Source organism: Sceloporus occidentalis, unplaced genomic scaffold, assembly GCF_023333645.1.
Source record: "Sceloporus occidentalis isolate IW3139 unplaced genomic scaffold, rSceOcc1.0.p SCAF_13, whole genome shotgun sequence".
NCBI classification, from domain to species: Eukaryota; Metazoa; Chordata; class Lepidosauria; order Squamata; family Phrynosomatidae; genus Sceloporus; species Sceloporus occidentalis.
Genome location: NW_028316993.1, coordinates 6,042,811 through 6,056,674, shown reverse-complemented (window position 1 = coordinate 6,056,674; position 13,864 = coordinate 6,042,811). Strand labels below are relative to the sequence as shown.

General features: G+C 47.4%; 2 protein-coding genes across 2 annotated transcripts; one reads left to right on the top strand and one right to left on the bottom strand.

Annotated features, from left to right (window-relative positions):
* Nucleotides 1-423: 423 nt before the first annotated feature.
* Nucleotides 424-3,977, top strand: LOC149304713 (cell adhesion molecule CEACAM6-like). Its single transcript, XM_089479106.1, has 5 exons — nt 424-478; nt 1,602-1,970; nt 2,777-2,894; nt 3,141-3,198; nt 3,969-3,977. Exons 1-5 carry the CDS (start codon nt 424-426, stop codon nt 3,975-3,977), a joined length of 609 nt encoding a protein of 202 aa, XP_089335232.1.
* On the bottom strand, nt 3,968-13,176 carry LOC149304712 (cell adhesion molecule CEACAM5-like). The gene is made up of 8 exons (XM_089479105.1): nt 13,116-13,176; nt 10,843-11,217; nt 9,645-9,926; nt 8,599-8,856; nt 7,068-7,340; nt 6,058-6,306; nt 5,042-5,096; nt 3,968-4,143 (listed from the first exon to the last, which is right to left on the bottom strand). Coding segments are annotated over exons 1-8 (1,554 nt in total). The 3' UTR covers nt 3,968-4,142.
* Nucleotides 13,177-13,864: the final 688 nt, after the last annotated feature.

Here is a 13,864-nt window from a genome sequence, read left to right as displayed (position 1 = left end):
CTCTCTCTCTCTCTCTCTCTCTCTCTCATCTCTCCCAGGGCAGAATGTTCTCCTTGAGAGACCCTTCCAGCAGCACTTGGGGGGCGAGGGTCTGTCCCAGGGAGGAGGGCTATGCGTCGCGATCCCTTGGGCTCCTGCCTGGCCCACCTGGCAGGGCTGCTGTGCCCTATTTGGGGGGGGAGGGGGGAGGTCCGGGGGGGGCTGGGGAGGGGCTGCCCCCAGGGACCCTCCCCTGCTTCGCTCACAAAGGCCCCCCTCCTTGGTCTCCTGGCGACGGAGCCCCCAATCGCCCCCCTCCTCCCCTGACCTGCTGCTGCTGCTGCTCTTGGCCTGGCTAGGGCGGATCGGGGCCAGCCGAGGAGAGCCCTTCCTTCCTTCCCTTCCTTCCGAGGAGACCCAGGGAGGGAGACCCCGAGGAGCAGGATGGGGGGGTCCCTCAGGGCCAAGAGCCCCTCCTGGCTGGCCCTCCTCCTGGCAGGTCAGAGCAGGGCTCGGATCGGGACCACCCTTAGGGGAGGGGGGTCTCTGCTGGTGGGGCTGGTTAGCAGAGCTCTCAAGGGGGCGACTCTCCCCTTTGGACCCCCGAGATGAAAGTCAAGGGCCAGAAAACCCACTGGGCAAGTCACACTCTCTCAGCCTCAGAGGATGGCCATAGCCAACCCCAACGTCATGCTTGGTTCGCCTGAAGGTCGCCATTAGAGGCAAGGACTCGAAGGCATCCCACAACACCACCAAGAACCACCCCCACCAGCAGGGCTGAACCCATTGGGGCTACAAGCAGAAGGCACCCAGCTGGGGCAGTTTTTTGGGGAGGGGCAAAGGAGGGTCTTTCCGCCCCAAATAGGAATTCTGGAGCCCCAACTGAACACTTCCTTCCGTTCCTGGAGGCTTGGCTTTCTGGAGAGGGAGAAAGCCTCCTCCAAACCCAAGCATGCCTTCTCTTGGGTCTTCTGGGTACCTTTTCCTTTGCAAGTGAAATTTCTCAATGCTCAGCAGAGGCTTTCAGGTCCTGCAGAACGTAAGCAATTCGGGAGGGAAGGGGAATTTCCTGGGGGGCAGGAGTCCCGGGGATTGGGGGGCTGAAGACCAGCAGGCGGCTCCTTATGAGGCCTGGAAGCCTGGATGAACAAAAGAGGAAAAACACAGAGTTCGGTGGATGAGGATGATGATGGTGATGATGGTGATGATGATGATGCTGAGGGGGAGGAAGAAGAGGGTTGTGATGGTGATGAAGATGGTGATGATGATGATGGTGGAGATGATGATGGTGTGAATCCTATTGGTTAGCTCCCAACAAGAGCAGACCCACTGAGTCAGTGGGATGTCCATAGGTGTCCACTCACCACACAATCATGGATTCAGTAGGGCTCCTTGGGATTCAGACTTGGACGTTGAAGGGGTTGTATCTCCGCACACTGGCTAAAGTCTTTTTGCAAAACCAAAATTTGGAAAGAAAAGATTTTTGAGAGACCCTAAAGAAGACTTTTCTAGAGACCCGAACTATGGCCCTGTTTGGTGGCCGCTGTGGGGGGCCTGGGCTTTCCCCTTGAACTGGTGCTTGCTTGAAGTGATGTCCCTTCTCCCTTTTTCTTGCACCGCAGCCTCCATCCTGAGCTGTTGCTTCCTGTTGACTGGAGGGACCAAAAGAGGGACGGTCAGTGTCACATTGGACCCATCGCAGCCGATCGAAGGACAGAGTGTCACCCTCAGAGCAGGAGGCGTCCCAAATGGCACCGTATTTTGCCGCTGGTTCCGAGACAAATCCGCAGATACGCACCTCATCCTTATCTATTACCTCCCTCCATTCAAAGGCCATACGGAGGGCGAGGGCTACACCGGGAGAGAGACTATGGACTCAGACTGCTCCCTTCACATCAAAAATTTAATTCTCAACGACACCCGGACCTACATAGTCATGATGGATGGACCTGGGTTAGTGAACCAAGGGCAAGTGGACCTTGTGGTCCGAGGTATGTTCAAATCATGCTTTATACATACTATTTAGGCACTGAGAGCAGTCAATGCTTGTTGTTGTTTTGCTCCCTTGGTTTGTTTTATTTTTATTTGTACATTTTAGCCGTACTTTGGCTGCGCAGTTTACCCTCCACACACATTTCCAGCTTTGACTTGGGTGGATTCAATTCTTCTCAGTAGGTGCTAGTAGACACAGGATCCTCGTGAAAGAGAGAGAAATGCAATTTTAAAAAAAATACTATTTTTTAACCCGAGGGAATGCCTCTCTAAGAGTCTCTTAAGTCTTCCAGTGCAACTCTATGGTCAACATCTGTCATGAGCTGGTCACTGAATTGTGCTGGAGGACCAACAAATGCCTGGAGGAGTGTTCTCTCTAGGAACGTCTAGGCCAGTGATGGTGAATCTTTTACAAACCAAGTGCACAAACTGCAACCCAGATCCCACTTATTTATTGCAAAGTGCCACATTCCTCTGGCTTTCTAGTAGGAAACTTTGGCAAACTCTGTGCTAGGGCATGTGTGCCCACAGAGAGGGCTCTGAGTGCCACCTCTGGCACGCATGCCATAGGTTTGCCATCACTGTTCTAGGCCTTGTAGCTCAATATATTGCAAAGGTATTGCACTGAGTCACACCGGAATATTTAGCGCTTCCTGAAAAGAACCTATGAATCACATCCTCAGATAAAAGGCATTTAAGGACTCCAGCTGCAGGAGCACTTGGGCCCAGCCAAACCCATGCCAGTCCGGATGGGTGATGCAATAGTGCCAGGACATGCCCCTCACAGTGTGCTTTCTCCTTTCAGCTCTTGAGAGCCATCCTGATACTCGAGGATTGTCCACTGCGGCCATTGGGGGAATTGCTGTTGGGTGCATAGTGGCATTGGTGGTCCTGACTGTGGCGGTTGTCTCCATTTCCCGTGAGTAAGAGGTCTAGGCTCTTGGGCTGCATGGCTGAAGGTCGGTCAAGAGCTGACCAGTGGAGCAAGCCAAGGACTCCAGGAGTCCTGGTCCCCTTTTGGATAAAGGATCATGCTCCTGGTGTGTGCTCCTGAAGGAAGGCCCATGGCTTGCTCTTTCAAACCCTAAACGCAAAAGAAATGAGATACCCATTTAAAAGGAAAAGCATTCTGTGGCTGGATTTGACTCCCAGTCTTCTCTTTTCATCAGGTCGCCCTTGTTAAGGCTAAGGGATGTCTTCCTTCCGCACACCTTCATTCCAGCAGAGGTAAGTCCAGGGGCTCAAGAGGCAATCCCTTTCCGGTCAGATGGAAAAGGGGTTACAACCTCCGCTCCAAGTGGGATGATTTGGAGGACATGGAAATAGTTGTGAGGTCTCAGCCCCAGGGATCCTAACAGTCAGCAAGGCAAGGAGAGAGCGAGGGATTGACAGGCTGGGTTTGGCGGCTGAAGGCTCCCTGATCATCTGTGGGATGGTGAATCCACTCCAGGGTTTGAACTAACTGGAAGGGAGCTATCTAATGCACCAAACATGGTTTTCAGAACCACGGGAAGCTCAGGCTAAACCCCAAGAATAGACGTACCGCTCCGGGGCCACAGAAGCCACCAGCATCCATGCAAGGGATGGTCAGGGATCTGAGACCTTGCAGCCCTCCTCACCAACACCATTCCTAGCAGGGAGAGATTGGGAGGCTGGGCTGCTTGGGAAATGCCACCTGCGTGACTTCAGCCTGGTTTGAGGGCACAAAGAACCCTCTCACAGTCCAGTCTAAGGCCCTGGCTCTCCAGGACTTTGGTCTCCATGAGAGGGTTGGGCTGGATGACCCTTGGAGGACAAGTCCCTGAGAACTCTATGGTTCAGGGATTCCTCCTTCCGCTTCCTTCCTTTCCCTTGTTTTTACCATTTCACCTGATGGTGAGTTTGGGAGCGCTCAAAAAGCTTGCACAAGCCCCTCTGTGATCTCTGGCTCAGCCTGACCAAAACATTGCCTTAACACAGACTTCTTAATGATAAAACGATTTCTTTTTTATTTGTAGGTTCATTGAAACATTTTGATTAAAAACACTTTACCAAGGGAAGAGAGACCAATAAAACGGACAACCAGCAAGTGACGAGAATCGATGGAGAGACTGGATGATTGAATGCAGTGATGCACTCCTGGTCCCAGTTTGCTGCCTTGCTGACCAAGGAAAGCCCAGCTCCTTTCTCCATCTGATCAGAAATAACCAAAGCCATATCAGAAAGCACTTGTCCACAACCTGATGTGATGCTCTGATGGACCATGCGATGACAAATCCTTGCTTGCAAATAAAATGGAAGGGACACCCGAAGACTACAAATGTGCATCTCCCCCCGCATTTCTTCTTTAGCTAGCCATAATTTTGATACCAGTTTCTCTAACAGTGCAAGGGACCAGATCCGGGTTGGACAGCTTTGAGCAATGACTCCATTTAAGGCAAAGGTGGGAACCATGGGCTCCACTAGGTATTTTTGGATTGCAGCTCTCATCATCCTTCACCATCAGCTGCCTTGCCTTCGGCTGCTGGGAGCTGCATTCCAATAGTGTTTGGAGGTCCACCTATTGTTGAGCCACAATGACTTCTAGCATATGGCCGTTTCCATGCTTGCTGCATGGAAAAAGAGAGGTTTATGGAAAGGCCCTGTTTAACATGGAACTCTTAGGTCTGAGAATTAGATCTGTTTTAATTTGACCCATTGCTGTGGCAAAGTGGATGGCTCAGGAGTTTGTTAGTTTGAACAAATACAGGAGACCTTTGGCATGGTGACCTGTTTCTCTTATGCCATCTATATCTCAGGAAGAGAGCTTTCTGGGATGCCAGGAGATTTACCTTCTTGATGGCACATGCCATCCGGGGGATTGTGGGATTTATAATCCCCCTAAAGATAGCCCTCCTCAGTACCATGTTGGTTTGTGGATTACATTCTTCTTGACATGATCTTATGCTATCTCTACTTTTCCCCTCTTCTTTGGTTGAGAAAAGCACTTAAAGTGGTGTCAAACTGCATTATTTCCACAGTGTAGATGCGCCCTGGGCCTGATGTAGGTGCTTGCCCAGCGTACTCATGCATGTATTCAGGGGATACTTACTATAGCTTGACTCTTTCCTCATCTTCCTCGATTCCATCGATGTCTCTTCTTTTTCCTAAGCAAACCACAACCACAAAGGAGAAATCAAATGGGAAATCAGCATTCTTAGGAATATGGCTTCATCTTCTACAACTCAGCATTGCTATATAGACTTCTTTCTGCCAGACTGCTCTGTCTTGCTTTGTAGCATGCATCCAGAACAGTAACTTTTCTCCAGCCTTGCTGATTATGTCTATGTCTATATCTATATATGCTAGTGATACCAGGATTTGAACTCAGGACTTCCTGCATGCAAAGCTATCTGCCCCTCCCCAACTCAAGCTGTGACGCTTTCCGCACATAGCAAAGAATCTTCTGGAACTTTATGGCTTATAAAACTTATTATGCCATAAGCTTTCGCAGAACATGTGGTTGCATCTACACTGTAGAAAGAATGCAGTTTGACACCACCCTAAGTGCTGTAGCTCCATGCTGTGGAATCCTGGGATTTGTAGTTTTGCAAGGTCTTGCTGGTGCCTCACAAAACTAAACGTCCCAGGATTCTGTGAGATAGATCCCCAGCAGGTATAGAAGCATCAAATTGCATTATTTTCATTTTTAGTTTCAGGAGGTATTTAGAATTCTGCATTACTAGTTTCAGGAAGCATTTAGGATTCTCAGCCAGAGAGCTGTAGTGCCTCCCCAAACTACAAATCCCAGGATTCCAGAGGATGAAGCCATAGCAATCCAAGTGGTATCAAAGTGGTATAAGTCTATCGTGTGGACATCACAGCTGACTGCATGAGGCAAGTTATAATCATTAACTTAGGTCTCTTTCACACAACAATTATACCACTATGATCCCACTTTAACCGCCATGGTAATATCCTATGGAATCCTGGGATTTTCATTTGAGGGATTCCCAGTTCTACAAATCCCAGGATCCCATAGGATGCAGCCACAGCCATTAAAGTGGAATTAGTTATCATCTGTTGCTCCAAGCCCCCAATATTTTGACCTGTGCATTGGCTACATACCTAACATATTGATCACTATCGTGGTATTTGTTTTCTGGCGAGAGCGGACATTTTCAGCTTGGCAGGTATAATTCCCAGAGTCCTCTGGGGCAAAATCCCGCACGATGGTGTCTGCTTTGTTTGGAAGTTCCTTTCCATTGAGAAACCAAACATAATTTGCTTCAGGGAATGAAATGGCTCTGCAGGAAAGCCGGACCTTCGAACGCTGGATGAAAACCTCTTCATGGATCACAGGGATGTCAGGTCCATCTGGGGAGAAGAGGAACACACACACAATTTACACGCGTTGCTGGAAAGAAAGACACAAAGCGCTGTTTTGCAGAATTAGTTCCCTGGTCCCAGTGGACAAGATCCTTTTGCAAACTAGTGCCTAAAAGGTCACCATCAGGATCCGCTGCATGAGATCCAAATGAAAGCTGGTCAACAGACTTTGCAGGATGCAGCCGAGATTCTTCACAAGAGAATCATATTTTTAATGGCTGCAGAGTTCAAGGGAAAAAAATAAAATAAAATTACTTCCCTGTGTGTAGTAAGCTAGCATTCTAGGATATAAAGCCTCTCCTTGATGCACTAGTTCTCTACATGCAGGGAGCTTAAAAAATATGGATTCAGGATACGATTCCTTTCAGGCTGCATTCTGAGGCAGCATGATGCACACTTCTGGCACTCTGGGCGTTATAGGCCAAAGATATAGCTTTCTCCAAGGCAAAAAGCAGGGTCTGAGGATGAAAATGACTGGGTTAAAGCAAGAGGCAGGACGGCTGGCAGATTCCTGGCTGCAGTCTCCTCCTTGAAGCAAGTTGGGCAAGAAATAAAGATCTGCTTTCAAAGCTAGATAGCACAGCCCCACAGTTGCAGGTGAGGCCATTCCAAAGTGAGCAATACATCTAAGAAATGGGGGAAATATATGTACTCATATGTACGAAGCAGACTGAATGGCAACTATGAGCCTTTTTGGACTTGCAGGCTCAGCTGCTTTCCCTTTCCCTCGGCCAAGAACCCAGACTTACAAATGATGTCCAAGACATGAGGGTCGCTGGAGTTGGAAGAGAGGCTGTTGGAGGCCAGGCAGGAGTAGGAGCCGGCGTCACTTTGGCTGCTTGGGCTGAACATTAGCGTCTGGTTGTTGTCCAAAAAGGAGACTCGTCCTCCTGCTCCCAGCTTCTGGCCTTCTTTAAACCACGAGTAAGAAACCTCGAATCCCACAGAGGCACAATGCAAGGAGGCAGGCTGGTTCTCTATGGCTTCGGAGGGCCCAGAGATGGTGATGTTATGCACATGGCCTGTGAAGAGAGCAGAGAAATGGCTAAGAGTCAGCAAACTCAGGAATTGCTAGTCTGCAGTCTGTTTGTGTTACCAGACTCTCTCTTCTCCTGCTTTGCTCCAATTTGTCCTTCTGGACAAGTACTGTTAAGTAAACTAATTTGAAATGTTTTTACAAAGAAGGCTAAACTTCCTTCTTCTTTTTTTTTGCTACAACCCGTGTGTTATTGTTCAGCTTCGGTCATGCCAAACTTGGCAGATGCAGTGCTATCTCTTGCTAAAGGCAGACAGAATATTTGAAATGGTCAAAAATGGGTTTCTCGGGAGGTTAGAAAACCTTGGCACGGCAAATCCTGGCCAGGGACCTTCGTAGTCTGGGATTCACGCTGCTTGAAACATCCACATTTTAACTTAAATTGCATTTTGTGCTCTAGAACCAAGTTTCCTGAACCAAGTAAAAAAGTATTTTCTCAACAGTAAGCAATACCTCTGTGATGAAAACAGGTTTCCTGCCAAAAACCTAGCATTCTCTTTCCATGTGTGTATTATATTTTCTGTGCATAAAAAAGTGCCGTTCTCTCAGCAAAAAGCCACCTGCATTTTTTCCCACAGACTAACCCTAAATAATGATGATGATGATGATGATAATAATAATAATAATAAGCCCAGAATTGCTAATAATCTTTCGAAACTGTCCACTTCTCAACAGCTTTCTTATGGCGCAAGATGGAACCTTGTATCTGCAGCTCCTTCTGCTTAGAGTCCCTCAGGAGCTCTCCATGGTACTCAGCTTATTTTGGAAGCATGCATTTTGCAAGTACCAATGCAACCAGCAAAACCACAGAACCCATGTTTGTAGGGCTAGGATACTGGGAGGCCATGGTTCGAATCTCTGCTTGGCATTGGAAACCCACTGCGTGACCTGGAACAAGTCACAGTCTCTCAGCCTGAGAGGAAGGCAGAGGCAAACAAACCCCTCTGAACAAAGACTTTTCCTGCTACTCTTCTGCTTGAGGCCTTTGAGAAATGTTTTTTCCTCCCCACCCAAAATGTGAGACAACAGAGGTCTCTGGCAGATCATTCAAAGTCCCCCTGCAAACTATATATCCCAGGATTCCAAGGGCTGCCAATGTGGTACCAAGGTGCCATAGTTGCATCGTGCAAATCCCCTGCTGCCTCTGGCATAGTTGGTGAAAAGGATATCAGGAGCAGCAATACAACTCAAGTGTTGGCTACTCAAACTTGGGCTCCGGGACCACAGATGTTGCAGCTACTCACTTGGCACCACCTTGATTTCCAAAGTGGTGTTTCTCCTTTGGAGAGTCAGCATGTTTTCTACTTGGCAGGTGTAAGTCCCTGTTTTCTCCAGAGTAATGTCATGGATCAGCAACTCTGGCCCTCTGCCACAGGCCTGGCTGTTGAAAAACCAAACGTAGCGTCCGCTGGGGAAGATGCTTGCTGTGCAGGAGAGCTTGATGTCTGAATGCTCAGCATGAAACCTTTCATCCGGCTGGATCACGGGTGGATCGGGGCCATCTGGAGCAGAGAGGTGAGACAGAGAATATGAAACTGGAACTGGAGATGGCACACAAATCCCTTACTTTTCCTTCAATGCCTGGGGCAAAAATCTCTACATGTATCATTGGCCCTCTGTATTTGCAGCTTTGGCTTTTGCAGCTTTGTGGTTTTGAACAGTATGGTCTCTCTAGGAATTTCTAGGAATCTTAGGTCCATCAGTGCAACTCTGCCAGAAGTTGACCATAGAGTTGTGCAGGAGAACATAGAGGTTCCTAGAGAAAACACTTCTCTAGGTTTTTGTAGGTCTTCCAGCATGATTCTATGATCAGCTTCTGGCAGATATTGACCATAGAGTTGCACTGGAGGACCTGGAGATTCCTAGAGAGACATTCATTCAGGTGAAAAGAATATTATTTCTTTACTTGCAGTTTTTCCACATTCTTCGGGGTCCTTCACCCCAAATCCCAGAGAATGTGGAGGGACACTGTAGTTCCAGAACAAGACACTTACAAGCTTGTAAGTGTTTCCTATTCACATTTACCTGCTGAGTCTCCCTTATCTGGAACCTCAAAATTGAAAATATTGCGGCTAAGACAGTAACACTTCTGCTTTCTGGTGGTTCCTGTACACCAGCTTTCTTTCATGCACAAACGCTTTTAAACTATTATGTCTAAAATGACCTCCAGGCTATGTGCATAAGCATATATGAAACATAAATGAACTTTCATGTTTGGACTTGGGTCCCGTCTCCAAGACGCCTCATTCTGCACATGCAAATATTCCAAAATCCGAAGAGAGTTACTCACAGATCACCTCGATATATGCGACATCGCTTATTACAGAGCCGGCAAGGTTGGCCACCTGGCACTGGTACATGCCAGCGTCCCCACGGAGGGCGGATTGGAGAGACAGCGTCCGGTTGTCGTAGGAGAGCTGGATTCGAGGGTTTTCTGCAAGAAGCTGCCCGTTCCAGAGCCAATGGATGTTGCTGAGTGTCGAAGAGGTGATGCATGTGAGGCTGACAGAGCCAAGGGTCTCTCCAAGGATAGGACTTGGCTGGGCAGACACAGCTGGCTTGGCCAGAAACTCTGCAGAGAGGAAAAGGTGGAGAAGAGAATCACTAGCAAAATGTGTATTTGTGTATATGAATGTGTGTGTGGTCAGAATCCTATTGGTGTCTTGCAGATGTTCTCCAACAGAAGTGGCTGATACTTTGGTCTGATGCAGAATGGCTTTAATCATTGTGAAGCCAAAGACTTTCATGGCCAGCATCCATAGTTTTTTGTGGGTTTTGGGGGCTCTGTGGCCATGTTCTGGAAGAGTTTCTTCCTGATGTTTCGCCATCATCTGTGGCTGGCATTGTAATGTATGAAGATGACAGCTACAGATGCTGGCAAAACGCCAGGAACAAACTCTTCGAGAACATGGCCACAGAGCCCCCAAAACCCACAAAGAGCTATGACTCTCATCATTGATGGATTGATGAAATGAACCCAGACCCCACTTTTCTCCCAGCAAGGCAGCTCTTATTTAAAACAAGGAACAGTTTACAGGGAAGCAAAAAAGATTAATACTGTACAAAAGTTAGAAGGGAATTCAGCCAAGGCTGTACTGGAAGCACAGAAGGTAAAAATGAGTTATAAGTGTAGTTAAAATATAAGAAAACACAGGTTGGGTCTCCCTTGATTCTGGAATTCTGAAATATGTTGAAATCCAAAACTGTCCCAAATGGGTGGCTGAGATAGGGACCAGCAACCCTTGCTGACATTACCTCTTCTACGCAACCATTAAAGCGTTGGTTCCCAAAGTTTGGTCCTCCAGGTGTTTTGGACTTCGGCTCCCAGAATTCCTGGATGTTGGCCAGGTTGGTTGGGTCTTCTGGGAGTTGAAGTCCAAAACACCTGGAGGACCAAACTTTGGGAACCATTGAAGGACAAGAGACTTCTCCAGCCCTGTTCCCAAAAGGGATAGAATAAAATACAGAAAATGGAGGATAACCCATACCAGAAATGATTAGGTGCGCATGCCCAAATTTAAAGCTCCCAGGTCCTCCCTCTACCACTGTATAGTTTCCAGAGTCCGTGGTGGTTAAGTTCTTGAGATGAAGGGAACACCTTGAATCCACAGTCTCCTGGCCAGTATAGGAAGGCCCATTGACCTGCCTGGCATGTGGAGGCAGGTAATAGGTGAAGATCTTGTTCTCCTGGTTGGATGTCAGGCCCCGGTACCAAGAGCAAAAGACCACGTTTTTGAAGGCACCTCCTGGCCTTAGGACCACATTGTGGCCTTCGACTGGAAACAATGGTTCCCATGTGATGGGGATTACGGAGATCTCTCCCTGGACTCTTGCTAGCAGGAGGGAAAAGGCCAGGATGGAAACTGTGGACAAAAGAGAGAAATGGGACATCACTTTCGATTTCACTTCATACAAATTGCTTGTTTGTTTTAAGGCTTTATGAGCCTCGCTCTGACCTAAAGTCTCCAAAACCAGTTTATGATGTTGCAAAGGCAAAGAATGGACAGGAAAAGCACAATCAGTGAAATAAAAAACGACATACAGATTATAAGTTGTTATTTTATCATTTTTGCTGCTTTTGATTTTAGATTGTAAGCTGTAAGCAGGTTTCATCTGTATCTTGGTTGATGACTATGTAAAGCACTGTGTAAATTTATGGCACTCTATAAATAAACTATAATAATAATAATAGTAATAGTAATAGTAAACAAGGTTCGAAAAGAATTGATACCTTCAACAGAAAGCATACGCTTCAACCATCCCAGTTTGGCAAGGAAAGTGCGGATTAGTCCTCTTCCATCCCACTTTCACAAGTGCTTTTAAAATGCCCTGGTTTCCCTTTCCTCTTCCCACTTTCCCCCTTGGTCCTCAGCTTGCTTCCTTTGCTGCAAACTGAGTTCAAGATGCAAAAACTCAGTAAATTGGGGTGGGGAAGAAGACCAAATCTTGCTCTTCCCAGTCAGCCCAGACAAAAGTAAACTGTTGCAGCCTTGCCTAGCTTTTGAGTCTTTCCTCATTGATAATGTTTGCCCTCCTGGCCTCACTCTGATCTTATTTGTCCCCAGATCTCCCAGTTTTTGTATATGAAATGTTGGAGAGAGGCACAAACAGAGGTAACTAATAATTGATGGATGAATTTAAATTATCTCTGGAGGACCAAGAGGATGATGGTAAACCTGCTTTAAATCCAATTCTGGAGGAAAGTGGGACAGTAAATAAATAAACAGATGACACAAATGGACTTTCCCTGGCAGATGTCATACATTTCCCTGGGAGATGCATGGCCACTCTTAGTGGTTTGAGCAGTGGGCTGGCTCTGTAAGACAAGGCTTGAATCCAGGTTTGGCCATGCAAACCCATTGGGTGACCCTGGGCAAGTCACATTCTCTCAGCCTCAGAGGATGGCAATGGCAAAACCTTTGTGAAGAAACCTGTCAAGAAAACCCTCTGATAGGATTAGCCATAAGTCAGAAATGATTAGAAGGCACACAACAACAACAACAACAACGACACACCTTTAAAACCAGGTGAGAGAAAGAAGTTTGCAGCACAAGCTTTCATAGACAAAGTCTGCTTCATCAGATGCATGCAAGAGCCTTTTATAGACTGAAAGAGACTAACACAGCTATGGCTTTGTTGTTATCATGTGCCTTAGGCTGTTCTCAACCCATGGCGACCCATAGGTGGGGGTTTGCTTTTGCTTTCCTCTGAGAGAGTGTGACTTTCCCAAGATCACCCAATAGGTTTCCATGGCCGAGTGGGGATTCAAACCCTGTTCCCTAGAATCATAGTCCAGTGCTCAAATCGCAACACACTGGCTCAGGTTGAATATGACTATATATATATATATATATATATATATATATATATATATCTTGACCCAGGCTGCTTGTGTTTCACAGCCCACATGTGTGGACTTCCATTTGGTCTTTCCTTTCTGGTGGGCATTGGATTCCAATCTCCTCTCTTTGGGATTTGTTGCATATCTTCAAGTCACTTATGACTTAGGCAACTCTAAGGCAAACCTATCATGGGGGTTTTCTTGGCTAGATTTGTTCAGGAGAGGTTTGCCATTGCCTTCCCCTGAGGCTGAGAGAGTGTGACTTGGACAAGGTCAGCCCAATGGGTTTCCATGGCTGAACTGGGACTTGAACCAGAGATTATTTCCCAGTTTATCCTGTACCTCCCAGTTCCAACCAAGAGCTCAGCCTTTCTGGGACTCAGTTCACCCTGGGATCCCTTTGGAGCCCTGTTTTCTCACCTGTCCTGAGAGGCACCTGCCAGACGTTCTTCCACCCAGAGGTACTGCATGTCCCATCCATCTTGGAGGGGAATAACTCTGCCCTGTGTGTCTTGGAGTCCTGGGTTTTCCTGCTGTTCCTGGACACCGGTGTCCAACTCTGGAATCGCCCAGACGCTAGCTAGCATCCGTACCAACTGAGTGGGAACCAAGCTCCTTCCATGACTCAGCTGCTGCCTTGAGGGTTATATTCCCTTGAAAGCAGCTGATTTCCTGGGCCAAAGTTGACGGGTGCAATAGAAGCCGAAAGAACGATGTACCAGGAACCTCTCCAGGTTTATGGACTAAAATTTGGGCCTTCGTAACCATGACGAGAAAACATCACCCGATACACAGGCCAGGCGATTGGCCACCAGGTTTATGGCAAACCTTTTCCTCAACATTCCTTATCAATTTGGATTATTTTGTTGCCATTGTTAAAGGGATTTTCTTTTTCCTGGCAACTGTGTCCTGTTTCCCTTAAGGCAGCATATAATCAGCAACTTCTTGTTGTTGTGTGCCTTCAAGTCCTTTCTGACCTATGGCGACCCTAAAGCAAACCTATCATAGGGTTTTATTGATGAGATTTGTTCAGAGGAGGTTTGCCATCACCATCCTCTGAGGCTGAGAGAGTGTGACTTATTGCCCAAGGGCACCCAGTGGGTTTCAATGCTGGGCTGGGAATCAGACCCTGCTCTTCACAGTCGTAGTCCAACACTCAAACCACTATA

Coding starts and splice junctions, on each gene's coding strand:
- LOC149304713 (XM_089479106.1), top strand. CDS start 424: ATGGGGGGGTCCCTCAGGGCCAAGAGCCCCTCCTGGCTGGCCCTCCTC. Junction 479..1,601: donor GCTGGCCCTCCTCCTGGCAG/GTCAGAGCAGGG, acceptor CTTGCACCGCAG/CCTCCATCCTGAGCTGTTGC. Junction 1,971..2,776: donor AGTGGACCTTGTGGTCCGAG/GTATGTTCAAAT, acceptor TTCTCCTTTCAG/CTCTTGAGAGCCATCCTGAT.
- LOC149304712 (XM_089479105.1), bottom strand. CDS start 13,176: ATGGATGGGACATGCAGTACCTCTGGGTGGAAGAACGTCTGGCAGGTG. Junction 11,218..13,115: donor GCAGGTGCCTCTCAGGACAG/GTGAGAAAACAG, acceptor TTTTGTCCACAG/TTTCCATCCTGGCCTTTTCC. Junction 7,341..8,598: donor GGAAATCAAGGTGGTGCCAA/GTGAGTAGCTGC, acceptor CTCTCTTCACAG/GCCATGTGCATAACATCACC.